We start from the raw sequence: 26,489 nt of genomic DNA on the forward strand, positions 1-26,489 counted from the left end.
GTCTGCTTTCCTTCCCATGACAAGTCAAAACATCTGACTCCAACAACACCCAAATATCAATATCGGTCTCTGCCGCAAAACTCACTGTCTGGCTCTATTTGCCAGTGTACATTTTGTCAGACTGCTGCTGTTCTTCAGCTCCATCACTAAAAGCGAAAAGATCCGATTATATGCAGATGGTATGATAAATAGCCTGGTAGCCTGTTGGCTGAGAGACAGTTTTTGTGCTACAACACAATTCTGCTCTTTGAAGTTTCTGAGGGGTCATGGCTAGAGCTGGTATCATTCAATCAGATTAACCTTTCTTGGTCAAAATTCGTGGCATTTAAATAATCCACAGCCACTGAAGAATAGAAAATCCCTTGTTTGTTTTTTTTCTATCACTTTTATATCTCTGTAAATCAAATATCTTTGGCTGTTTGGCTGTTGGTCTCACAAAACAAGCAATTTGAAGACATCATCTTAAGGTCTGGGGAAATAAAATGGGCATCTGTCAGTGTTTTCTGATATTTTATAGACTTAACAATTAATCAATCAATGGAAGAAACAATAAAGAAATAGTGACCATGAATAGTTGCAGCTGTAGTACAAAGCAGAACTGTTTCCTCCGAGAGCATCTGTTTAAAAAAAAGCTTTTTGGCACCTGTTTTACCTTCTGACAGGCTTTCCATCTTTTCTTCTGTTCTGCCATTTTCCATGTTTAGCTCGGGTCTGGTCCAGTCCGGTTCACAGCTGTCCAGTTCTGGAGTCCTTATCCCGCTCGAGATGACTTCAGTCCGCTCCTCTGCACTGTTCGCCTCTTCTTAACAACCCTGTCCTTTGCTGTGATCACTCACTTTCTCTCCTCCAAAGCATGTGAGTCCTATGATTTCCCTTTTGCACAAAAAGACCCTTGTCTTCAGAGAGTAGAGGGACACAAGAGAAAGATCAGGAGGAGAGAGAGAGAGACATTTGTTCATCATGCAGTCACATACTGAAGCTAACTCATTAGATTGAAGGAGGCGTGACTTGATGTTAATAAGGTGATTTACACAGAAGCATTGATTAGAAATGGAGAAGTGGGCGACTGCAGTGGGTAAGTGGTCAAACTAGCTGGTTGTAGTTTCCTTTACATCAGGCCACTTCCAATAAAGTGTCAGTAAAATCCTGTTTGTATCTGCAGATGGCTTTGAGAGCATTCATTGGATGTGTGTGTGTGACACGTGAACTTGATGTGGTTATATCATGATTTTTTCCTTTTCTGCTCCTTTACCAGATTAAATGATTTGTTTTAGGGAGCCACTGTGCAATCTGCCAAAATCAAACACGTCTAAATCTGCAATAAATCATTTTTTGGCCACTTGAGGGCAGTGCAACAAGCTCAAAGCACAACACGTACATATTAGAAAATGGTTCCCTATTTACACATCCAGCAGACACAGACCAATGTTAACATTCATTTGGAGTCATGTTTAAGGTGAGCTGATGAATGTCAGTCCAACATTCACTCTCCTTTTAGCTCTGTTTCGTTCTCAACCAACTCCTGAGAAACATATCTGGCTCTTTAGTTCACCAGCCAGCTGCAAACTCTGTCTACAGTTTGCTGCTGAGCAGGGACTGCACTGTTTGCCTGAGCTACTTTTAAGCTACTTTTATTTTTTTAACAAAGGTCAGAAATGTGAGCCACACAACATCCTGCATGCGTCAATGAGCACATACTATAATTTGCCATGTACAGTTTCATTCCTTTCCACGTCACTTTTTCTCCATCAAAGGGAGGTCAGAGGTCAGAGGTCAGGGTCAGTTACAGAACAGCAACCTCTAGAGCTCCAAGACAAGGATACAACAGCAGAATAAATACCTCCTGGGCTTCCCTGGCACAAAGACATTGACTCAAACCCAAACCAAGTTGTGTAATCCACCTCCTAAAAACTAATAACAGTTTGATTCTAAAATACTGTGATGCATGTCCGTGCACGTGTCTGTGCATGTTAGCCTGATGATGTGACAAACTCTTGCCTCATGGCTGTCAGAAGCCTGTGTTTGTCTGCCTGTCCATGTCTGTACCTCACTGTACTGGGAGTCTATCTGTCTGTCTCTCTTCATATCTACAGCATGTGTCCCTCCGTTTCCTCTGTCCCTCTGCCTGTGGTTGGAGACAATAAAGCCTGGAGGCAAACAGCTGAGCTGCTCCTCATTTCAACAATAAACCTGTGTTTGAAGGTTACATCTTTCCCAAACGTCATCTGATTCTGCGGTTACACGTGAGTGTGCAAGAAGAAAGAACTGTATATTACTCTCTGTACAAAGACAAGACAAAAGTTGTCATTCACCAATAACTGGAAAGGAGTTCAGGGAAAATGTGGTTTTTGATGTTTTTGCTCAATTAATCAAGAAAATCTATTTATTTTCAATGTCATATAACTAAACCACAAGTTAAAAGGTCAAGTTTTATTAATCTAATGTTTGGTGCTGTATATATTGTGTCCTCTGTAAAATTCATTATACAGAGGCTCACAAATCAAAGTTACATTAATCTGTGAAATATGTTTTGTTTCATGTTATTGGGATGTTAAGATCAATGCAAGACTCAATGCATTATGATCCGTAATGATGCATAATGTTGTTGATCATAAAAATCATTCAAACACAATTTTTTAACCTTGACAGATTTAACGTACATCATCATCTTGTAATCCCCATGATGACTTTATCTGACACAGTAGGACAACACCTGACTCAACAAAGTATCTGCTGCCTCTGAATTTCAGACAGAGGAGAAAAAACTTTAAACACTAAAGAGCATTATTTCTATTTTGCTCTGCAGATCTACATTTTCTTTTCTAGCACAGCGGCTACAGCACAAAGTAGGAAAGCCTTTGTCAGACAGTTATAATAAACAAGCTGTTGTATCCTGTGTTCCTGGTCTGAGTCTAATATGATTAGACAGACTACAGGAAGAATGAGGATCATGATGGAAGGAAAGTCACAACTCTTTCCTTTTGTGACTACTGACATTTATATATGTCTATATATAAAACAAAGAGAGGGAAGTTTGTATTCATTTTAGAAACAGGCTCTATACTAATAAATCCACCTCCACTTTTTTTTTTTTATTAATTCATTCATTTTTTGGACGTTTTTGTGTTCCTTTCCACTTTTGTATATTACTGGCCACTACCATGGGTGTGACAAATGTGCGCAGCCTGGAAGATACATTGTCAGACGCATAACATACCCATGTACAGACTATATGCCCTAAGGACAGAGACCTCACTTGCAGCACTTGGTGACAAGGGGGAGGAAAAAGAAGAAAAGAAGAGGACCTCCAACAGTTACATTTAAATTCCAAAAGATTTTCATTAAATCAAACTTTTTGATAGAATTTATGGTTGCATTTCATTTTGCCAGTGACACCTATATTCCATATGTATTTACAGTCTGTAATGTCCTTTTTTTAATAGAGGATTTTAGTGTTATTAGCAGAGTCCATTTTTGGATAATAATTGTGTAAGGGACTCACAGGAAACTGCATTTATATTCCTCAAAGCAACAGTTTGAAATGTTCTGATAACTCTTACACCCATAACGAAGCTGTATTAAGTTACTACAATACAAACCCACTTTCCCTACTTCTACTGCTTCACAGTGAAAACATTTAACTGTACAATTGCTGAGTGGCTTAAAGGCTTAGATTTTTTCAAGTCTTCAATGAGTAATGTTTTATTAGTATTAATAAAGGCAGACTGGTTAAGTATTCAAGCTTTTATAGAGCAATCTATATGTTGGTCAGCTAGATTTTAGATTTCTGCAGCTGGTTCTAGTCAGATGAGCCATTTTGAATAAGGGATCCAGAACGGGTCTGGACCGGATTAACCACTTCATGAACGGGTCCAAATCGGATCGGGACCGGATGAGCTGCATCATGAGCGGATACGGATAGGGTCTGGGCCGTGATCTGGATCCGTAATCCTCATCCGTTCTGGAGCCGTCCCGCCGTGCAAGTAGACTCCGACCCGGACCTGTTTTGTCGATCCGTTCCGGAGCCTCCAGGACGGATCCAGTGCGGAGTCAGTTTGCTATCGTCTATATGGGGATATAGTGGTATAGCTTTATTGCAGATCAACTTCTGTAAGGGCATGCACATGTGTGTATACATGTCTTGCTATGGTTTGGATTTGAAACCATCAGTGTGAGGTTGTTTTTGGTCAGTCGCGACAGCTTCAAAAAGGCTTTTTGAGGGAAACCTGCAGTGACTGAGGTCAGTGTCAGGATGAGTCTCTATGACATGAATGAAACTGAAAGTAACGTCCTTTGTACAGAATGAAACGCGAGGAGTGAAGTACACGCAGCAAGCAGCGGGCACATTCAAAAGTTCTCCAGGAATTTTCTAATTATTATTATTGTTTATTGCCTGAAGACTAAACCCAGGGAGAAATCGCTCCTGCTTGTCTGGTTCGTTCCGTACGTCACGTGACGGCAGTTAGCAGGTTGTGAGTTCAGCTGACCGGAGGCTCTAGTGAAGGGAGGATTTGCCACTGTTGCTGCTGCTGCTGCTGCCGTTGTTGTTTGTCGTAGTTTGTGATGCTGTAGACCACATTCACTGAAAAATGGAGCGGTACGAGTCGGACACGGAAGGGGACGAACAGGAGACACCGCTGCTTCACCGAGGACACGAAGACAAAGTGCAGAGAGGTGAGAGAGAGAGAGAGAGAGAGAGAGAGAGACAAAAGCTAGCTCTGTAGCTAACACTGCAAGCGAGGTTCATTTCGGGTGACGTACGTAACGGCTGTTTTTCGACGTTTCACTGGGAAGAAACGGGTTTGCCTTTCCGCAGCCGCGTGTGTACACAGCGGGGGGACATCAACAATAACACAAACACCTGCACAGTATCATGCATTTTAATACAACACGACTCGCGCGCCTTGAAATGAGGATAAACCCACAATTCCTTAACCATAGCGTCAGTAACACAGCTGTAACTTTTACAGGGCTGTTATCAGCAGTGGAAGAAGTTTTTTAAATCATTTACTTAAGTGAAAGTAGCAATAACAAGCAACAAAAAATAAATATCCAAAGTACAAGCTGTCCAAATGCAGAATGCCCCTGGTCAACTGTTTTTTAATACATCCTTGTTAATTGTGTTGTAATATGTTAGCGGTACCCAATGGCGTAATTGGTCGAGGTGGAGATTATTTTAATCTATAATAAAAGCATCATGTTGTATAAGAAGACCATGTGTTTTGCGTGTAAATTCTAAATAATCGTAATGAACATAGTGGTGTAAAAAGTTCAGTGTTTCCCTCTGAAATATAACTGAGTTATACTTAAAGTAAAGTATAAAGTAGGATAAAATACACTCAAGTAAACTACTAGTACCTCAAAGTTGTACTTTTCGTTTCATCACTGGCTGTTGTATTGGATTAACTACAATAAAGTGTACAGGTGTTGTGTCCAACTCCTGCACATCAGCTGATATCCTCATCTGATGACTTTTATGTTTAACCATCATTATACCATGACTATCAGCAGTGGTGCATGGTCCTGTCACCCAAGGTGGATCTGAATACAAAGGTTTTTAAGGGCTTTCTCCACCTATCCTGTGCTTACACATGCTGACGGTTTTTACACATGCCCCAGTCACGAGTTTAGAGATATTTCCGCTGAGCTCAGATCATAGGACAGGCCCACCTCAGCTATGTCTTATTATCTTATTACACCTACAGCCAGTTTGATGAAAATGCAGTTTAAAAGTCAAGACGTTTTAAAGTTACAGCTCTGAAAAACAGTTTATGATTGTGTAAGTCCAGCAGGGTAATATCTCCTTGTTTAAACATGACTTATTGAAACAATGTTCAAATTATGCTTGTTAAGTAAATAGACAGTCTGTTTGATAAAGATACTAGAGGTTGATGTTCCATTGTCTTTTATGTAAAGACGTAGGGCTATAACATGAGCTACAGGAGCAGCAGACATAATAATGTAAAAAAATGACATGCCATATCAGCAACAAGCACATTATGCAAAATACAGAGACTTATCAGGCGCTAAAGTTATGAAAATGACCTGCACAAGACATAATAAAAAGGTGTGCAAGTGAAGAACTGAAACAACTACGTCTTCAACTAAATGACAAAAGATATCTGGTTAACCAATTCTCCAAAACCCAAAAGTATTAAATCCACTGAAGTTTAAGACAAGGAAAAGAAGCAAATTCTCTCATCTGAGAAGCTCATACCAAAGAAAGTCTGACACGTTTGCTTATGAGATTACTTAAATGATTAATCAGTTATCAAAACAGTTATTTTCTTTTGTAAATTGCCAAATCTACTAATCAACTAATCATTGCAGCTCTGGTTGGTAAAAACACATCTGAAACATTTTCAGTTTATAGCATCAATTAGCTTGCTGTTATGTTATTCATTTACCTTTGATCAGGAAAATTGTAGATCAATGGATTCTAAATTGTAGCCCAGTGTAAGATCCACTCAATAAGGGTGGCAGGTAACGATCAGTTATTTTCTCGAATGAATTGTTTGGTCCATAAAAAGTCAGTTTACCATCATGTTATCGCAAAGAACAGCAGTCAATCCTCACATATGACAACCTGAAACCACAGTATGTTTGGCATTTTTGCTTGAAAAATGACTGAAATAATTTCTCGATTATCAAAAAGACCTGTCAAATATATACCTTAATTTTCTGTTGAACCATGAATCAATGCAGCTCTACACTCAATAGATTATAGAGAGTGCAGGAGCAACATAGACTTTGTTTCCAAAAAACTTCAGATTAATTTTGAAGTTAAAGATAACAAAAAGTTTCTATTTTTTTCTGATGCCTTTTCTGGACAGAAGAGGTGACTATACTTGTGCTGCACTGCTGAATTTGGCTGTTATATGTTGCCTAGTAGTGAAACAGACACTCACCTCAGATAATATTACTTGATAAATTGTCCATATTGTGAATTTCAACTGGTAACTGCAGCACACACGGTGTCATCTGCCCAACAGGTCTCATTGCAAGTTATCTCTCTCTCCTCACTCTGTAGCCCCAGTATGCTGTTCATCCCGCTATGGCCTGGCGTTGCTCTCCTCTTACGGCTTCTTCGTAGTCTACTCTTTGCGAGTGAACCTCAGTGTGGCGATGGTGGACATGCTTAACAACACCCACCAATCCAGCGCCAACCACAGCGGCTCACTGTGTCCTGCTCATGCCAACCCACCACGGCCCAAACACAACCACACGGTGAGCAATAATAGGACTGCGGCTGAGGAAGACCATGTGATGCTATACAGAAAATAGCAGTGATGAAGCTGATTGAATTGTTCCATGCATGCTGACACGGTTTAATCCCACTTTAGACAATTTCCTCAGTAAATTTAATCCATTTTGCCAAGTAGCAACAATGTGAGTGGAATTTGAGTAACTACATTTTGAAATGTATTGCTATCTTAAATACCAGTACCCATTTCAGATTAATAAACCCTCATTGATGGGCTTCAAAATGCCCATTGGAAAACAATGATTAACACTACAGCCATGTTTTTTTCCATGGTTATGTTTACACACAACTTGTTGGACATGAACTTAACTGCATACAGAGGAATATAAAAGTAGAGAGAAAGACAGACTGACAAATAAGATGCACACATAAAAACACATTGACATGTGTACACAAGCATAAGAACACCCAAACAACCAGATTCATTGTCTCTCATCTTTATTTATTAAGGCTTCATGATATTTAATCACTTAATTAGCTTAATGCCTAATATAGTTCTCAACGCTGCCCCTCACAGGCCAGTTTGTACGACTGGGATTCTGAGACACAGGGCTGGATCCTGGGCTCCTTCTTCTACGGCTACATCCTGACACAGATCCCTGGGGGCTACCTGGCTGGCCGCTTTGGACCCAAGTGGCTGATGGGCTTTGGAATCCTGGGAACTGTAGTTTTTACGCTGCTCACCCCTGTGGCTGCTGACCTGGGTGCAAGCTATCTCATTGCAGTCAGGGTGCTGGAGGGGATAGGAGAGGTAGGGAAAGTTTAAATTATTTGTGCACACCTGTTGTTTGTACCATAAACATGAGCTGTTCTAAATCTATATTTAAAATTAGCTTAATTCACCCAAGCTAGTAGTATTAAAATGTCTGAGTTCCCATAGAAGGAGTTGTAGACACTGCCAGATACACTAATACAGATTGTATGGATATATAAGTGGAGGATTGTTTGTATTTCAGTGTCATTTGTGCACTCTGTCCACATTCCTGTTGTGTTTGTCTTTAGGGAGTCACATTTCCTGCAATGTATACCATGTGGGCAGCGTGGGCCCCGCCGCTGGAGAGAAGCCGACTGCTCACCATTTCCTACATAGGTAAGACAGAGACATGGGGGGGCAGTGTAGATACAGTGGAAAGGTTTTCTAGCAAAACATAGTTTTGTGGATTACCTGCCAAAATATTTCTGTAACAAAATGGTAATTTTCTCTCTTTTTTTTCATTACTTTTTGGCATTAAGCATTTAATTGGTGAGTCAGTCAACAGAAAACAATTATTAACAACAACTTTGATAATTGATTAATCAAGTGAAAATGCTAAATATCCATTGGTTGCAGCCTCTGGAATGTGAGGTTTTGCTTTTGAACCATTTGAAGACATCCCTGGGAAATTGTGATTAGTTGTTTTCCCATTATAGATAGTTTATTTACTGAAAAAATAATCAGTAAGTAAATGTAGCCTCTTGCATCATCATCTGTCCCATAATTGCTAGCGTTGACTGGTCACTCTCTTTATATTCATCACTCAGTAGTCATGTGCATTCAGACAGCTGTGTGATGCAGATGTTTGTATTTTCTCTCCGATCCTAGGAGCCCAGATGGGGACAGTGATATCTCTCCCTCTGTCTGGTGAAATCTGCTTCTACCTTGACTGGACCTACGTCTTCTATGTATTTGGTAAAACACCTGGGGTCTCACTAGTGGAGGGTGGGTGGGTGGGGGGGGGGGGGCACTCAGTCATAAGATGATTCATAGCATTACGTTGTTTTGCTTAGATGTCAGATATGAGTGACTTTCCTTTAAGATTGACCTGGCAGGATTTTTTTTTAAACCTTTTTTTCATATGATACATTAATGCATTAACCCTTAGAAAGATTTTAGCCCATGAAGATGTGGTAAAAAAAACTTATATATCATCCTAGCAAAACTTAGAGCCCAGTATTTATGGAAAACAACAAAAAAGCAAAAAAAAAAAAGCTTATCCACCACAGTATTCTTTTCACGCTTCAGATGAGCTGTTTCCAGTGTCTGTTCCTTTGTTCCTCTTTGGTCTGTGGAAACGATGATTTAGCAAGTTGAAGAAGAAAATGTGCAGATGGCACCACTGCAGAAGTCCCACTTTTTGTTTACTTGCTTGCCTGAACTGCTTTAATTTAGCTCCATCTCAACCCACTGAACAGATGTCAGACACACATATTATTCTCAGTGGATATGATTAAGGTGGAATAATAAGATGCACAGATCTTAATTCAGTTTCAGGAAATGACAATAAAAATCCTGTATTTTTTTTCATATATTGAACATCTGCTGGCTACATACAATCTTTCATGTGATGGAGGATTTATACTCCACCAATCCTCATCTGTGTCTATGTGTGTCCAGGCGCTGTTGGCCTGGTGTGGTTCGTCTTGTGGGCCTTCCTGGTCTTTGACAGTCCAAACACTCACCCACGGATATCAGAGCGGGAGAGACTGTACATCACCACCTCACTCAAGAACGAGGTAAAAACCAGAACCCAGACTATGTGTCCTAAATTAATAAAAAAGAATAAGGTTTCAAAGGATAGTGTTTGTCATTTATTACTGATGGTAGAATTAGACTTGTCTACATTTTTCCCAGAGAGAGATAATCTGAGAATCCAAAAAGATGCTTTAGTGCAGTTTCTTTAAATTATTTCATAAAAACTGTAATGAAATTATTTTGCTATTTTTTCCCTGTTTTCATTTGTTGTTTTTTTTAATATTGTCCTACATTTAGTTAAAGTGTAAGATAATCTACACGCCGCTGTTTGATACTGACAGACAAAAGAAAACACAGGGTTGAAATTAATTTGTTTTCCTTTGAATATATATCTAGTTATTTATGTGTTATGATGGATTTATAGCCCTAATTGCCATTTTATTGTCCTTCTCTATTGCCTTGAGAGTAGCAGCAGAGTAGGTGTCAGACAGTAGCAGAAGTACTCCAGTACTTCCGCTCCAGTACAGTTATCTGATAGTAATGTTGCATAATCTCATATATTGCTGCATTTTATTCTCTTATCTGCCTGACTCAGCTGTGAGATCATAACACACCCCATGGTTCTGCATTTTTTTATGACATGCAGACACAAAGCTGACAGGGAACACTAATGCAGGGTTCATCATTTCTGCCCTCTGATTCTGTGCACCAGCATGTATGACTTTTGTGTAGAAAACCCTTGGTTCCTCAAATTCTGAGATTAAGGCAGTGTATAGTACATCAGTATACTGTTTAATTTTCTGCAGTCATCAGACACGTGAATGTGTGTGAATATGACACGTCACCTGAAAAAAATAAGTGTTTTTAAATCTGAAAACAACCAAGAACACAACATTGAGGGGAAAAAATAAAATAAATTTTACCAGCAGGGGGAGAAAAAGCTAACAACCACTTAATGCAGAAGAGGAGATGTAGAAGATAGGTGAACAGAACAAACAGTGTCCTATTCTGTAAGACCTGTTTCCATTCAGCAAAAGGAATTAAGTAAAAACACATGCTATTAATATTTATGTATTTTTAAATATATGTTCAATGCAAATGAATTGCACAGCTGGACAAAACAGGATAAGTGCACAAGTTCATGCCTCCTCCCATTTGTTAGGACAATATTTATTAGTATACTTATTTATTAGTTAGTGCAGCTGTATCTGTTTTCCAGGGGTGGATGTATTGATCAATCCTTTTTTGCCTTGTACTTCCCATGTGGCTCAGCTGTCCACATCTGCAAACTACATCCCCTGGCAAGCCATAGTGACATCCAGACCGCTGTGGGCCATTGTCGTGGCTCACTTCTCCTACAACTGGACCTTCTACACCCTCCTCACCCTGCTGCCGACCTATATGAATGACATACTTGGATTCAGCATACAGCAGGTGAGGTCGACATCACATACAAGCATTCATTCATGCTCAGAAGTGCTAATAGGATGAGTCAAACCTAGGGTCAAAATGTGATTGTATGTTCATGGACATGTATTTTTGCAAACCATTTTTTTAAGTGACTTATTTGAGAATATATAAACAGTATCACCATCACAGAATCATAATCATAAATATACATACACACTTAACATGCTGTCGTCTCCTTCTGTCCACAACAGAATGGTATACTGTCAGCTCTGCCTTACATGGGCTGTGCAGTGTTAGCGGTGCTGAGTGGCCAGGTTGCCGATTACCTGCGGGAAACCTGCCAGTACCCCACAGTCACTGTCAGGAAGTCTTTCTCTGTTGTTGGTAAGGAATGCCAATAGCACAGCTGAGTCACGCGTCCTGTTATTTTGGTGCGAAACAGACAACAGGCTCTTGACTTGGACGTCCAGTTTACTGTGTCTGACTCTTGTAAAGAGATTTTCCCTGTCCCTGTAGGTATGATTGGGCCGGCGGTGTTCCTGGTGGCAGCAGGGTATACAGGCTGTAACTACACCTTGGCTGTGACCTTCCTCACCATCTCCTCCTCTCTGGGCGGAGTGTCGGCCTCTGGCTTCAACATCAACCACCTTGACATTGCTCCTTCGTAAGAATCCTCCTTTCTATCACTAGAATAATCTCTGGATATATTAATTTATCAGAATCCATATACATAAATGAATGAATGTAAGAATCTGAATTTAGCTGCTGTATCTATTCTTCCTCCTGCAATCAAGACGATGATTTCAGAATTATACATCCTGGGTGTATGCAGAGTATTTCTTCATATCTACACAGTAAATACTGGAGTTAGGTTTGCAGGCTAATAAATACTTGTCACATTTAACAATCTGTGTGTTTATCTCCGTAGATATGCTGGCATTCTGCTGGGAATCACCAACACCTTTGCTACCATTCCTGGCATGGTGGGACCAGTCATTGCAAGAGCCCTCACAACACATGTAAGTATAATGTGTTCACTCACACTCACACTCACACTCACAGTTAACCAGTCTGCACAGTGGGTTTGATTCTTTAAACAGGAAAGCTGAACTTAACTGTTTGTGTTTCAAAGGTCAAAATTCAAGTCTAAATCTGGTATAAATGATGATTACACCCTTAAACAGTGCAGTATAGCTTCATGCCAGCCATGGTGATGAATGAGCAGCAAATTCATGGTTTGCATTATGTATCATGCTTCTGCCTACATAGTAACAGAGGTCAGTCACTCTGGGTTTCCTGACCTGCAGTGTCACTGCCTAAACGGATGGTATTCTTACTTTGGCTTGATGCTCCATTTAATGTCTAATTGGTTTACCTTGTACAGGATTAGCATGCTAATGTTAATGTGGCCACAAGGAGGCACCAATAGTCTTCTATAAAAGATAGCACATTACATTCATTTGTGTTATTGTCATTTTGTATGTAAAGTACAGGACTCTTACAGCCACTGCCATTGTAATACACTGCACTTATATAGTGTATAGATCTAGCTTTGTCAAATAACCAAGTGTAACTAACTAACTAACTAACTACCATCATTCAGACCATCACCCATGGCAACCAGGTGAAGAAAAAAAGTTAATAATCCAATTAGCATCTTTTAAATTCTTCTAACTAGTTATATAAACATACGACTTTAAGTCAATGTTTGCTTTTTGGATAGTCTTAATGTGACCTTACATTTCTACCATAATATTCATATTTGTGTATTTATCAATAACAAGGAGAAATTCTGTTGTGCCCGCCCCACTCATCAGGAAGGTCAGAGGTTAGATTCAGATTTAAATGATCAGTCTGGAAAATGAATATTAATCTTTGGGATGTCTTGTGATTTGTGATAATTGTCTTGATTGTGATTTGCTTATGATGCACAAACAGTTTTTCATCGTTAAGATTCATGATTACCTTTTTGTCAGTAAAAGAATGTAAAGAGAAGTGGAGAAGACATTTAGAGGAGTGTTTTAAATATTTCCAAACAGAACCTTCCATGGAAGTAAGATTTTGTAAAATGTTGGCCCTGTACAGTCGTATGACTACCAGGGCACCAGTGATTGTAGTAAACATCATTAACTTATGCAGATGTTTTTCTCAGAATGGACAGATAATGAACTAAATCATAAACGCATGAATCCATTTAGGGCTAAAGCCTAACCGTTTAATTTCAGCACTAATTGTTAACTGTGCTGGCTGTCCTTCAGAACACCATAGAGGAATGGCAGACTGTCTTCTACATTGCTGCTGCAATCAACCTTTTTGGAGCGTTGGTCTACACTGTGTTTGGCCGAGGATCAGTGCAGCCCTGGGCTGTCCAGTCTTCCTACTCTCATGGAGACTGAGGCAGACGACAAGTACCGAACTCATGCATTTGATGATTGAGATTTGTCTGATGGACAAATTTCAATAATGGGCTTCTTCAATGGGTAATTAGAGGGGGAGACATGTTTCAGATGTACTGATACTTCTCAAAGCACAGCTAAATAACAGTGAGTAACAGCCATGATACCTTCAAGGATATTCTATACTGTGAATGCGGAGTCTGTTGACAGATGAACCTGCAGTCACAGTAGTGAAAAAAGCAGATTGCACTTTTAGTTAAGCAGAAATGCTTTGGGGGCAAAAATAATTGAGCAGAAACGCAGAATGTACCTCCAAAATTTCCAGAGGCTTTGTATGCCTTAGTATTAAGTATTTGTCTCTTACCACTATTGTAAACAAGAAAATGTAGCTAGCTAGTTAGATAGCTATAGGTTTCAAAAGCTTGTTGATTATCAAGCATGCATGACAAATAAACTGTGAAAGATCAATTTTCCCAGTGTTGATACTTTCTTGTGTTTAGGTTTGCCAGTTTCCCAATTTACTAGGCTCACCTGTTATTTCTGCCTCCAGAGCACTAATGCCTCTTTTTTATTTTAGTTTTTTCCCCTTGAAGGTCACAGTAAACGCTCAATTTTTATTGCCATAGTAAAAGTCTACTCTCTTCAGAAGGATGTTTTCCTACATTTGTGCGAGTATAGTTTGGGAAAACACAAAATGTGCTACTTTACAACTTATAAGTAAGTGCCAATAAGTGTTGATTTTAAGTGTCTAAAAGGTTTGCCCCAAAACACAACAAACAGGTCATCCTAAACTCGACACACACATTAGATAATGTCTTTTGAGAGGAGATTCTAACTGCACAGCACCCACAAACTCTTGAATGGGAAAATGCCTTACCTCCTTAAAATGATTTTAAAGCTCTTTGTGTTTCATGTGATTTCAAATGGACCAGTTTTTTGTATTTACTTTTCATATGATGCAATTAAGGGATTTTGTGTGTACGACAATATGTGTTGTCTTTTCAGGTTTTGCCCACCAGGCACCTCTTTTATTTTAGTAGCAGCTTTTAACGAATGCGTTTAATGAACAGACAGGTCATGATATTTCTGATCTGTAACACTAAGAAGATGCTGAGCTGTTGGGACCTTTTTAATGAAGGGAAAGAAAAACTATGAAAGAGGTTCCTGGTGGACACACAGCCTCACTTTATTCACAGGATTTGCACTTTGTGCCAATTCTCAGGTATCTTCTTGTGTCATACAAGGATTGAAAATTATGTTTATTTATGTGTTACCCATTGATCTACCTTATTAAGGTATGTGTCCTCAGTTTTTAAATGTCACCTTTGTTCATTTTAAAATATCAAATAGCATGGTTAATATCTCAACATATGAGGTAATCACCATGGAAGTTACTATTAGCTTTTTATCCATGTAAACATCTTCGGTTCGTACTCTCAGGTCACTTGTATATAATACTATATGAACGATCACCCTTTATACGTAATGACTACAGAGGTAAATCAAAACTAAGCCACATTTTGTCTTGGTTGTAATTTCTGACAACAAGTAGCACCATCATCCACATTCAAGATGAAATGCACTTGTGCCTTATTACATTTATTTTAAATGGTATCAGACAATTTAGGACTGTAGACTCATTGTTTTGATAAAGGATTCCTGCTTTTTCTTATTTCAGTTTTACAGTCATGACTACATGCAGAGAGTAAAGGGAATTTTGTATGATGTGTACACTGTACCAAGAGCAATCATTGTAAACTTTAACCCTGGAAACATTCCAGAAATCTGTCTTAAAATCACTGTCATGTATTATAAATACTTCATCGTAAACAGCTATGCTCAAATCCGATATTGAGTTGGGTTGTTATTTCATTATAGCCACTGTCACAAAATTTTTTCAGTTAATCTGGAATATTACCTACTAGCCTCATGCAACACATTATTTACTGAATAATATCTGAATTAACTACTGAAGTACCTCCCAATGAAAATCCTGTCTGTCTGAGTAGGTAGTTTTCAGTGACAGCCCTACTTGCTTGGATGTTTTTAAAAATAATAATAATAATAATAATAAGCCTAACTGTAAATTGCACTAAAAGTAACTCCAAGCACCAACAGATCACTTAAGAAAACACACTAATATAACCCATTACCCAGTCATATCCGCAGACTAAATATCCGCATATGGGCTACAAGCGCAGACCTTTGTTAGAAATGTTTTGATTTGATTACGTTTGGACACACTTGTCCCAGGATGTCACTTTGGCAGACAAAAAATACAGTAATCTGTAGTTTCAAACATTTCATAACATCCCCGTAAAATGCCAAATAGAGCGACTTCAGAATAACAACTGTGTACAACTCTACTTCGTGCCTCTCCGCTGTCTCTCAGCGGCGCTGCATCTTGTGATAATGAGCCAGACAGACGCGTTGGAGGGAAATTCAGTTCATCGGGGTTAATTTTAATCCAACTAGGGATCGTCTGGAAAGGCGAGCGCTTCACCTGCTGCGCGTGATCGACGCTCCTCGCTACATATGTTCCCCCATCTGACTTCAAACCACTTCACACAACTCCACACGCACACACACACACACACACCACCTCTGAAACAAACCAAACCTCTCATTTAAAAAAACAAAAAAAACAAAAAACTCCATCCATCACTGTAACGGGCCTCATCCACCACTGGATACAATTCTGCAGATTGTGGTGCGATTTTATTTCCCCCAGTCACTTTTACGCAACAGCGACTGATGATACAACAGCCGACAACAAAAAAAAACACGTATCTACTCTTTATGTAACCGACATATATTGAGAATGCACGTAATGTCTCACATCTTATGTTCAATAATCAGCCAGTGGAAGTAAAGAATAGTACTTAAATAACCGTTTCCTTTCCCTTTCAGGCCACAGTTGAACAATGACAAACTAACGCTTGCGTAGGAACAAAAATATAACAAAACACCAATTGCAAGTACATGTCGGCTTCCGAAATGTGTCACAACTTTTTTTCTATACGCATCAGTAAATATTTGAACACGTTCATCAGGGATTTCGTCGTCTATATTTTGTGGGTAAACAGATTAAATGAAAGGCAGACTGGGTCGCATCCGACAACGGATGCTTCGCCGGTGGCTGTGTCCTATGATAAACTCGTTTACGGCAACTTCTCCTGGTCCCTAGTTGTGATGCTGTGCAGCAGCGGGTGCGCGCAATTACGCAACACCCCCGCCTGTCCTGTGCGCTATAACCGGATCAGCGTCTCTCCTCAGCTTCTCCGGTCCTGCAGCCAACCTGACACCGGACAGCTCTCAGGTACGACACAGTCTACATGAAATTATTCATTGAGGTGATTTCGTCTTTGATGCTATCGGGAAAATGAACTGAGCGTTTTCTTTAGCGGCTCCGTCTCCAGGCAGCGCACTGGGAATATTGTTGTGATGCAGAAAGGAGGGCAGACGGCTGGCTGCTAGTTAATACGCATCCTGGCGTTAGTAAGCGAGCAGATGATAGAACATGGCGGAGGGTTGACATTTCCATTAAATCCTTCAGACATTAGATTTACCGCAGTAGCTGTTCTACTCTTTCAGGCACTGTCCGCTGTGTTATCATCTTTTGTATATAAAGCGCACTGCGGCAGCCGTGGTGACGTTACACATGAGGGATGAGTTAAATGCGCGCATGTAAAAGGTTGTTTGTCCTGGCACTGAGTTTACCTGAACAAGTCTGGCCAAGATCATGTGGGGATTCATGTTACAGTTGGATTAAGCTACTGGCCTTTCTATCAGATAAAAAGTAGATTCAGACAAAATATAATGAAGCCACACTCAGTTGGACTATTTAAAGGAAAACTTTGTAGTGTTTGTGTTATTATGTGGGTTATCACATAACACTCCTGCAGAGTTAACAACAGTGTGTTTTCTGCTCTGTGTGCAGTGCACTGCAGTGTCTGAGAAATGGCTGCTACACTCTCAGCGGAGAGGACCTGACAAAATGGTGGATTCTGGCTTGTGGTGAAGCTGTATTAACTGTGGCTGTGATAAAGAGGACAGTGCTGTGAAACATCAGAGCCTTGTTGTCAGAGCGGAGCGGGGCAGTGAGGACAGGAGAGCAGGGGTGTGGATGGATGGAGGAATAGAGAGTAGGAGGGGCAGAGGGTTTTGTGCTTGGCGCAGTTCAGTGGCCATTGATACCACCTCTAATCTTCTGAGACACACCGCTTACTAAAACATCTATTGCCAGTCAAGAGCTGTCAATGTCACCAACTTCAGTCAGACACATCCGGGGCAGAACAGACAATGTACTCAGTTTGTTTAAGGTCAGATGAACTAAAATAAAAAGGGACTAATGTCTCCCTCCTTGTACAACATTTTAATGTCCTTTCAAATTCTTTCTGCGCCAGTCAGTTGAGGGAGGCGTTAACACTCTAGTAGTGTTTTTAAACCTAGTGCTTCAATATGTTTGTTGGCTTTCTAATGTGTTATCTTGCAATGCCCATTCAACAGTTTCTGTTTCCTGCCCTGCGAACCATCTGCGTATCGTACTAACTGTAACTTAACCCTGGCTTTAGCAGACAGTCTGTTTCGTGACTTCAGCCAGCTCCAGTCACCATGGGAAAGGAGAAACTCCACATCAACATTGTTGTGATCGGCCATGTGGACTCTGGCAAGTCCACCACCACGGGCCACCTTATCTACAAGTGCGGGGGCATTGACAAGAGAACCATCGAGAAGTTTGAAAAGGAGGCTGCTGAGGTAAGAAGATACAGGCAAGAGGAAGGTGCCTTCTTGAATCAGCTGATGTTTTTCCTTAAGAACCTGACTCCTGCTCCTCTGACCTCTCACTCAAATATGAAAGAATAATATAGAGTATAGCAACAACATCATTTGTTTTAAGATCATGCTTTGAGCTGCTTGTCATAAAATCACAGCAGAGATTTTTTTAATCTTGTGATCTCTATTAATCATTCCCCAGATGGGGAAGGGGTCATTTAAGTACGCCTGGGTGCTGGACAAACTGAAGGCAGAGAGGGAGCGTGGTATTACCATCGACATCTCACTGTGGAAGTTTGAAACAAGCAAGTACTATGTGACCATCATCGACGCCCCGGGCCACAGGGACTTCATCAAGAACATGATCACTGGGACCTCACAGGTCTGTCACATGAGAGCGCTCAGCCATTCTGTTTGTATTCAGCGCATGCCATTCTAAGATAATGACTAATAATGACTTGCCCCAAAGGGTAACAAACAGATTAAGTCATAATAAACAGCACTAAGTTGATCATATTGTTGTATTTCATTTAAGACCACCTCAGAACTGATATCAAAGAAATGTTTGATCAAAGTTGTAACTTTTGTGTGAGACATTACTCCTTCTACTAAAATCATACAATTAAACTTTCAAATTTATGCGTGCAAAGGTCAAAGCTGCTGTGCACCAACGGTACTAATGTTTCATCTACTGCATCTTCAGGCAGACTGTGCCGTGCTGATTGTGGCAGCTGGTGTGGGAGAGTTCGAGGCAGGTATTTCCAAGAACGGACAAACCCGTGAGCATGCCCTCCTGGCCTACACTCTGGGAGTAAAGCAGCTCATTGTGGGCATCAACAAGATGGACTCCACTGAGCCAAACTACAGCCAGAAACGTTACGAAGAAATTGTGAAGGAAGTGAGCACCTACATCAAGAAGATTGGCTACAATCCAGACACCGTTGCCTTTGTACCCATTTCAGGCTGGAATGGAGACAACATGCTTGAGCCCAGTCCCAATGTAAGTAGAAAAATTAGAATAGTAATGCAAATGCTATTAGAGTTGATACAACGTATGCAGCCTTGGATTTGAATACTAATTTGTATAGATGGTGCGTGGAATGGGAAGCTGTGGCTCCAAGGTTAACCTGTTGCTGTGATTGTATATCCAACTCAAGTCAGACCAGCTAAAGAGTTTGAATACCATTCTTCCTTTGCAATTACACTGACATTGCTTATGTTTACTAACATTAGCCGCCTCAGGCTACCCTTCAGGCTGTAGAGGCAAAACCCCTAAACCCCATTGCTCTACTGAAGTGAGCAAGAGTGTGTTATTTAATTAGTTTAGAAGATAAAAAGTCTTGCTTTTATAACGAAACTTGAGCTAATGGAGCTTTTTGGTCAGCAGTAATTACCTGAAAATGTCCTACAGCTAAAATAAATGACACAAAATCCAATCAGTTGTCTACGGTTATCGAAGCTTACAACTTTTTAATTGAAATTAATTACAAAAGATGTTTAAAGTGGTACATTATTTTCTCCTTTCTAGATGACTTGGTTTAAGGGGTGGAAGATCAACAGGAAAGAAGGCAATGCATCAGGGACCACTCTCCTGGAGGCTCTGGACGCCATCCAGCCTCCCACCCGTCCAACAGACAAACCTCTACGTCTGCCCCTGCAGGATGTCTACAAGATAGGAGGCATGTAATACACTGATTAAAACACAGACAATATCCCTACACTGTGGGAATGGTGTTATGGATAGTTTTATATTCTGAAATAAACTCTCAAAACATGGCATATGAAATACATCCTAGTCAGAGCACTTAACATTTAGCAGCATTTACTATTTTTTTCAGGACAGGACTGAACTACCTTCATTTTATGTTCCCTGTGCTGACCTTTTCTTTCTCCTCTTTCTCAGGTATTGGGACCGTGCCTGTAGGCCGTGTGGAAACAGGCATTCTAAAGCCCGGCATGGTGGTGACCTTTGCCCCCGTCAATGTGACTACTGAGGTGAAGTCTGTGGAGATGCACCATGAGGCACTAACTGAAGCCCTGCCTGGCGACAACGTGGGCTTTAACGTCAAGAACGTGTCCGTCAAGGACATTCGCCGTGGCAACGTAGCTGGTGACAGCAAGAATGACCCACCACAGGAAGCTGCCAACTTCACTGCTCAGGTAGACAAAGCTGAGGATCTATTTTCAGAAATCAAACATCAGCATGATTAAAAACATTCAGCTAAGTCTTAAGCCTGAACTATGTTTAGCCTTGAGAAATGTTTACTGTTGGGAAGCATCACTTTAGCCACATCAACAATTGGGTCATCATGCTAGATTCCAGGTTTGTCAAAATTTATACCACACAACACACCTAGTGTAGATTTGTTTGGTTTAGACTGGCACAAAGTGGATCTTTGAATTAATAGGTCATCCTTATTGTCCCTTTGCTTTGTAGGTGATCATCCTTAATCACCCAGGCCAGATCAGTGCTGGTTATGCTCCTGTGCTGGACTGTCACACTGCTCATATCGCCTGCAAGTTTGCCGAGCTCAAGGAAAAGATCGATCGCCGCTCTGGCAAGAAGCTGGAGGACAACCCCAAATCCCTCAAGTCTGGAGATGCTGCCATCGTGGATATGATTCCTGGCAAGCCAATGTGTGTGGAGAGTTTCTCTGAGTACCCTCCACTGGGTAAGTTCAAGTGAAAATGATTTGTTGAATTTCAGCAGCTTCCCAGGACATTATTTTCTCATCGTTCATCAAGTTCTGTGACTCCACTGTAAGTGGACTAAAATGTCTTTTACTCCTCTTCAACTTGCAGGTCGTTTTGCAGTGCGTGATATGCGTCAGACTGTGGCTGTTGGCGTGATAAAGGGTGTGGAGAAGAAAGTCTCCACCACTGGTAAAGTTACCAAGTCTGCCCAGAAGGCCCAGAGGAACAAATGAATGTTGTGCTACTCTGCCGACCCAAAGGTCTCCCAGGGCAGGACATCGGTCATCCAACTCCATCGTACAATTGGCTGCTTCAACTTAATAATCAAAGACTGGTTAATCATCACAATGCATCGCAAAAGCATTCGAAGGAAAGAACAACATTTAGATCTTAAGTCCTTGAGGCGGTACTCCTGACCGTATTTCAATGGTTAGATTACTATTACGTACTATGTAATATCAAACAGGTAGTTTTAAATGTCCACTGTTGATTTGGTTCATGGCAATACCTTTCTGTGATGCTGAGACATTGAACAAGTAGAGGTACTGTAATTTATCACTTCTGTAGCTCTCTGGAGTGCAGGTACTGGTCTCTTTACATGGTACGTGTTGTCTTGCTTTTAGTGTTTGTTTGTAACTACATGGTGCTCTGTAGGAGCCTATGGCAAGAAGTTAAAACTATGTTCCTGAGTGTTAGATTAGTAGAATTTAGTGATTTGTTGTGTTTAAGCTTTAAATGGCACTTAAAACAAATGGTCCAAATTTGTCCTTCCTGAGGGGCTCCGAGTAGACCACCTGTTGATTCTTGAAGCACTTTGATTGGCATTTTGCTATCTTTGCACTTGCACTGGAGAAGTTTTAATTGGCATAAGCTACTGCACCTTATTGTAAGATGGCATGAGCCTCTTTGCAACATTAAACATGTTTCAACCAAAATGTTGGTCTTCATTCATTTTCTCTGAGTGTGATGCAAACAAGTGACAGTGTCCTTACTATACACACTTTTGTCCACAAGATGTAGCTGTTGGTAAAGGAATAAAATAGCAATTGTTTGATTTTCAAACATTTTGTAAGAGGATCATATAAAGCCATATTTATCATACACTCAGTTTATAAATCTATCATGGGAACAATATGACTAAAAAGGCTCAAACAGTTTAAGGGCAGTCTGCCAAGTAGTTAAGGGGGCGTGTTCTCGTCTCACCTCTCACCCGGAAAAACTTAGTGTGTATTTCTGACAGAGCAGTGTCATTACTCTCATTACACCATCATGACTGGCAGAGGGAGACCACGAAAGGAAAAGAACCCGGACACTAAATGTGCCAAGAGCAAAACCACACCTGAAGAAATCAAATCCCTGCCTAAGTGTCAGAGGAAAGACTTTACAGAAGAGAAGCATAATGGTGCCACAAAGGAACAGAAACCAAAGGAAAGGGAGCAGAAACAGCCAAACCACAATGATGAGAAGCCATCTGTACAGAGTGAACAAAAAGAAAAGATCAACAAGCAGCAAAGGATGCCTACAGACAACACAAAGGCTCCTGTGCAAGACACAAAAGCCAAAACCTGTGCTAGCAGTGCAACAAAAACAAAACCAGAGACACCAAAGGGCACCACAACGGATTCTCTGAAGCCCACAAAAGCAAGAAAACGTTCTTGCAAAACCAAATCAACAGAACAGTCTGCAGAGGAGACAACAAATATGACGCCAGCGGCTCCAAAGGAAACCACAAAGGATTCTCCGAAGACCACAAAAGCAAGAAAACGTTCTTGCAAAACCAAATCAACAGAACAGTCTGCAGAGGAGACAACAAAGATGACGCCAGAGGCTCCAAAGGAAACCACAAAGGATTCTCTGAAGACCACAAAAGCAAAAACGGGCGCTGGCAATGACATAGCTGCAGTGGACTCTATCCTCTTCACAACTCTGAATAAACTGAAGATTAAGAAGAACGACAGAGCAAATGCAGCAGAAGTCATCAATGAAATAATAGGAAAAATAATTGAGCATGTAAAAAAGAACATTGATTGGTTTAAAGAAGTAGAACAACTAAATACTGGAAGTTACTATGAAAATCTGAAGGTAAGTTCCCTCAAACCATTACTTTGTTCCATCATCTGTTAAGGACAGAGTTAGTGGTCAGTGCAAGGTACTGTATTTTAAATAATTATGTCATTGAATGATTTGTAGTGTATTACAGAGTGATGCTTTTGTGTATACAGATTTCTAATCCTGACGAATTTGATGTTATGCTGGCCATTCCTGTTGACCGAGTGACCATTGCACGATTTGGAAATGATGGAGCCTATTACAGTGTGGGATTGAAACGTGGCAACAGCCCTCTGCGCAGATTTCAGGACACCAACACATTATCTGCCACTAAAATGCTTGATGAGTTCAGGGAAGAAGTGAAGAAATGTGTCAAGGCATTTCCAGGTGAGTACCAATATCTGCATGTTTTAGTTTTTGAAATGGGCAGAGTTGGTCAAATGGAATTTGGGAACCAGTCACTGTGGCTGGAAGATACAAACTGCCCTTTCCTGTGATCAAATGAGCAACATCGAGACCTTAAAGTCCTTTTTTAAAAATGGTGCTGGGGAGGGGTGGGGATATTCAATTTGACTAAAGCTTCAATTGTGGCCACATGCACTATAGCCAACATGTTCTATGTTTTATTGTGACCTTTTTGTCTTAGATGGGAATATATGTCAATATTCAATGAAAAAGATCTAAAGAAATAATTTTTAAAGAAAATTAAGATAATATAATAATGAATAAAGAACATTTAGACTCTGGACAAACAGTCTTTCTTGTTTTTTCTTTCAGGTTGGGAGGTGACAAGAAAGAAAAAAGGCTGCCCTGCAGTGACCATGACTACAGAAGTACAATCAGTCACCATTTCACTGGATGTTGTTCTCTGTCTTAAGGTTAAATCAAGCTGGCCAGATTTTACCAAAGATGGCTTTAAAATAGAAAGCTGGCTGGGAACTAAAATAAGGCAGGCCCACAGGAGAAAGCCATATTATCTTGTCCCAAAATATGAAGGCAATGGCAATGTGGAAAATGATGATGGAGTCCTGGCTAAAGGTAAGTCTAACTTCTCTGAACCACCATCAGGTTGTGATTAATAGAAATAACTCACTGGCTGTTTAAATATGCATTTGGTCTCAGCAAAACAGTATTTCAGTAAGATATGGTTCATGATAACACTTACATTGGTACAAGACATACAGTCTCACGAGAAAAGTGAATTCTGTGAAGCCATAGAAGGTGGTTTGGGGACGTATTGCATATGTGAACCATGAAGACTCTTACAGATCAGGATACTCACAAACTGTAGCACTTACTATATACTACAATACTACAATATATCTTGAGTTGATCATTTTATGAAGAGGTGATACCTAGAGACCTAGTATTTGAAATGAGTTTGGACTTTATGGGAGCAACAGTAGTAATAACTATATTTACTGTTTTCGTGGCTTTCACATGAGCTGATTTAAGTTCCCTGCCCTTTGAGTATTTTCTTCTACAACATGCAGATGTTTGGAGGATTTCATTCTCGCATGTTGAGAAGGACATTCTGAAGAATCACGGATCAGTGAAGACATGCTGTGAAAAAGAAGGCGAACACTGCTGCAGGTTAGATTTACTGTATGGATTTTCTTTTATCGACATCCAGGGTTTCTGCAGGGTTCACCAAGTTCAATCTAAGACCTTTTAAGACCAAAGTATAGCCTATATATGTAAAAATTACACTGTTCGAAATTGAAAGAATATCATGTATTGACTTATATGTCTAGCTAATAGAAACATGTATGTACAACCGAGTGTGTCGGTTTATATTATAAACATGTTAGACAGTAAGATAAACATGTAAGGCAAAAATCGTCATAGTATAGTGAGGTATAAAAAGTCATAAAAACATCATAATATATTAAGGTATGAAAAGTCATATAAGAGTCATAGTATAGTAAGGCATAAAACATCATAAAAACATTGTAGGATAGTAAGTCATAAAACGTCATTCAATGAGGAGAGACTAATAAGAAGAACAACAGTCTCGCTGACTGAACTCTAACTAAGCTTCATTAGTACAATAATGCATAAAAATGCATAAAAACGTCATAGTATAGTAAGGAATAGAAAGTTATTAAAATGTCATTATATAGTAAGGCATAAAAAGTCATAAAATCATCATAGTATATTAAGGCATAAAAGGACAAAAACGTCGTAGTATGGTCAGGCATCAAACGAGATAGTATAGTAAGGCATAAAAATGCCAAAAAACAGCTTGAAATATTATGGCAGAAAATGTCAAAAATACATCATAGTATATTAAAGGATAAAAAGTCATAAAAACGTCATAGTATAGTCAGGCATAAAAAGTCATAAAAATAGCATAGTAAGTCATAAAACTGTCATAGTATACTAAGGCATACAAAATAATGAAAAAATCATAGTATAATAAGGCATAAAACCGTCATAGTATACTAAAGGATAAAAAGTCTGAAAAAATTCATAGTATAGTAAGGCATAAAATTCTCTAAAAACGTCAAAGTATAGTATGGTATTAAACATCAGAGTATATTAAGGCACAAAAATGTCAAAAAAGTAAAGTATAGTAAGGCATAATATTTTCAAAAAACGTCATAGTATAGTAAGACATGAAAATGTCAAAAAACGTCATTGTATATTAAGGCATAAAAAGCCAAAAATACATCATAGTCTATTAAGGCATAAAAGGTGATAAAAATGTCATAATATGGCAAGGCATGAGACGAAATAATATAATTAGGCATAAAAATGCCACAAAACGTCATAGTATAGTATGGCATAAAATGCCAAAAATACATCATAGTATATTAAGGCATAAAAAGTCATAAAAACGTCATAGTATGGTCAGGCATCAAACGAGATAGTATAGTAAGGCATAAAAATGCTAAAAAAGGGCAAAAAATATTATGGCAGAAAAATGAAAAAAACGTCATAGTATAGTATGGCATAAAATGCCAAAAATACATCATAGTATATTAAGGCATAAAAGGTGATAAAAATGTCATAGTATGGCAAGTCATGAGACGAAATAATATAATTAGGCTTAAAAATGCCAAAAAACAGCAAAAAATATTATGGCAAAAAAATGAAAAAAACGTCATAAATGACGTAGTATATTAAGGCATAAAAGGTCATGAAAACGTTGTAGTATGGTCAGGCATCAAACGAGATAGTATAGTAAGGCATAAAAATGCCAAACAACGGCAAAAAATATTATGGCAGAAAAATGAAAAAAACGTCATAGTATAGTATGGCATAAAATGCCAAAAATACATCATAGTATATTAAGGCATATAAGGTGATAAAAATGTCATAGTATGGCAAGGCATGACACGAAAAAATATAACTAGGCTTAAAAATGCCACAAAACGTCATAGTATAGTATGGCAGAAAAATGAAAAAAACGTCATAGTATATTAAGGCATAAAATGTGATAAAA

General features: G+C 39.5%; 3 protein-coding genes across 4 annotated transcripts; all 3 read left to right on the forward strand.

The window, feature by feature from the left end:
* Positions 1–4,358: 4,358 nt before the first annotated feature.
* Positions 4,359–15,371, forward strand: slc17a5 (solute carrier family 17 member 5). The gene is made up of 11 exons (XM_022752993.1): positions 4,359–4,674; positions 7,031–7,227; positions 7,782–8,015; positions 8,267–8,354; positions 8,847–8,933; positions 9,639–9,757; positions 10,989–11,150; positions 11,378–11,510; positions 11,643–11,790; positions 12,055–12,145; positions 13,385–15,371. Exons 1-11 carry the CDS (start codon positions 4,590–4,592, stop codon positions 13,520–13,522), a joined length of 1,482 nt encoding a protein of 493 aa, XP_022608714.1. The 5' UTR covers positions 4,359–4,589; the 3' UTR covers positions 13,523–15,371.
* A 1,380-nt stretch (positions 15,372–16,751) lies between these two features.
* LOC111227466 (elongation factor 1-alpha 1-like) lies at positions 16,752–21,927 on the forward strand. Of its 2 annotated transcripts, none has more exons than XM_022752980.1 (8): positions 16,752–16,841; positions 18,097–18,280; positions 18,501–18,680; positions 19,002–19,298; positions 19,827–19,977; positions 20,202–20,458; positions 20,736–20,970; positions 21,101–21,927. In XM_022752980.1, the coding sequence occupies exons 2-8, from the start codon at positions 18,137–18,139 to the stop codon at positions 21,223–21,225; spliced, it is 1,389 nt and encodes a 462-aa protein (XP_022608701.1). In that variant the 5' UTR covers positions 16,752–16,841; positions 18,097–18,136; the 3' UTR covers positions 21,226–21,927. The 2 variants fall into 2 exon arrangements, with proteins under 2 accessions (XP_022608701.1, XP_022608700.1); XM_022752979.1 differs by having other exon boundaries at positions 18,100–18,280.
* Positions 21,928–22,261: 334 nt separating this feature from the next.
* Positions 22,262–24,716, forward strand: LOC111227407 (cyclic GMP-AMP synthase-like). Its single transcript, XM_022752857.1, has 4 exons — positions 22,262–23,074; positions 23,215–23,428; positions 23,819–24,079; positions 24,535–24,716. Exons 1-4 carry the CDS (start codon positions 22,262–22,264, stop codon positions 24,714–24,716), a joined length of 1,470 nt encoding a protein of 489 aa, XP_022608578.1.
* The last annotated feature ends 1,773 nt before the right edge of the window (positions 24,717–26,489 follow it).

This window comes from Seriola dumerili, unplaced genomic scaffold (assembly GCF_002260705.1).
Source record: "Seriola dumerili isolate Sdu_G_001 unplaced genomic scaffold, Sdu_1.0 BDQW01000187.1, whole genome shotgun sequence".
Classification (NCBI taxonomy): domain Eukaryota; kingdom Metazoa; phylum Chordata; class Actinopteri; order Carangiformes; family Carangidae; genus Seriola; species Seriola dumerili.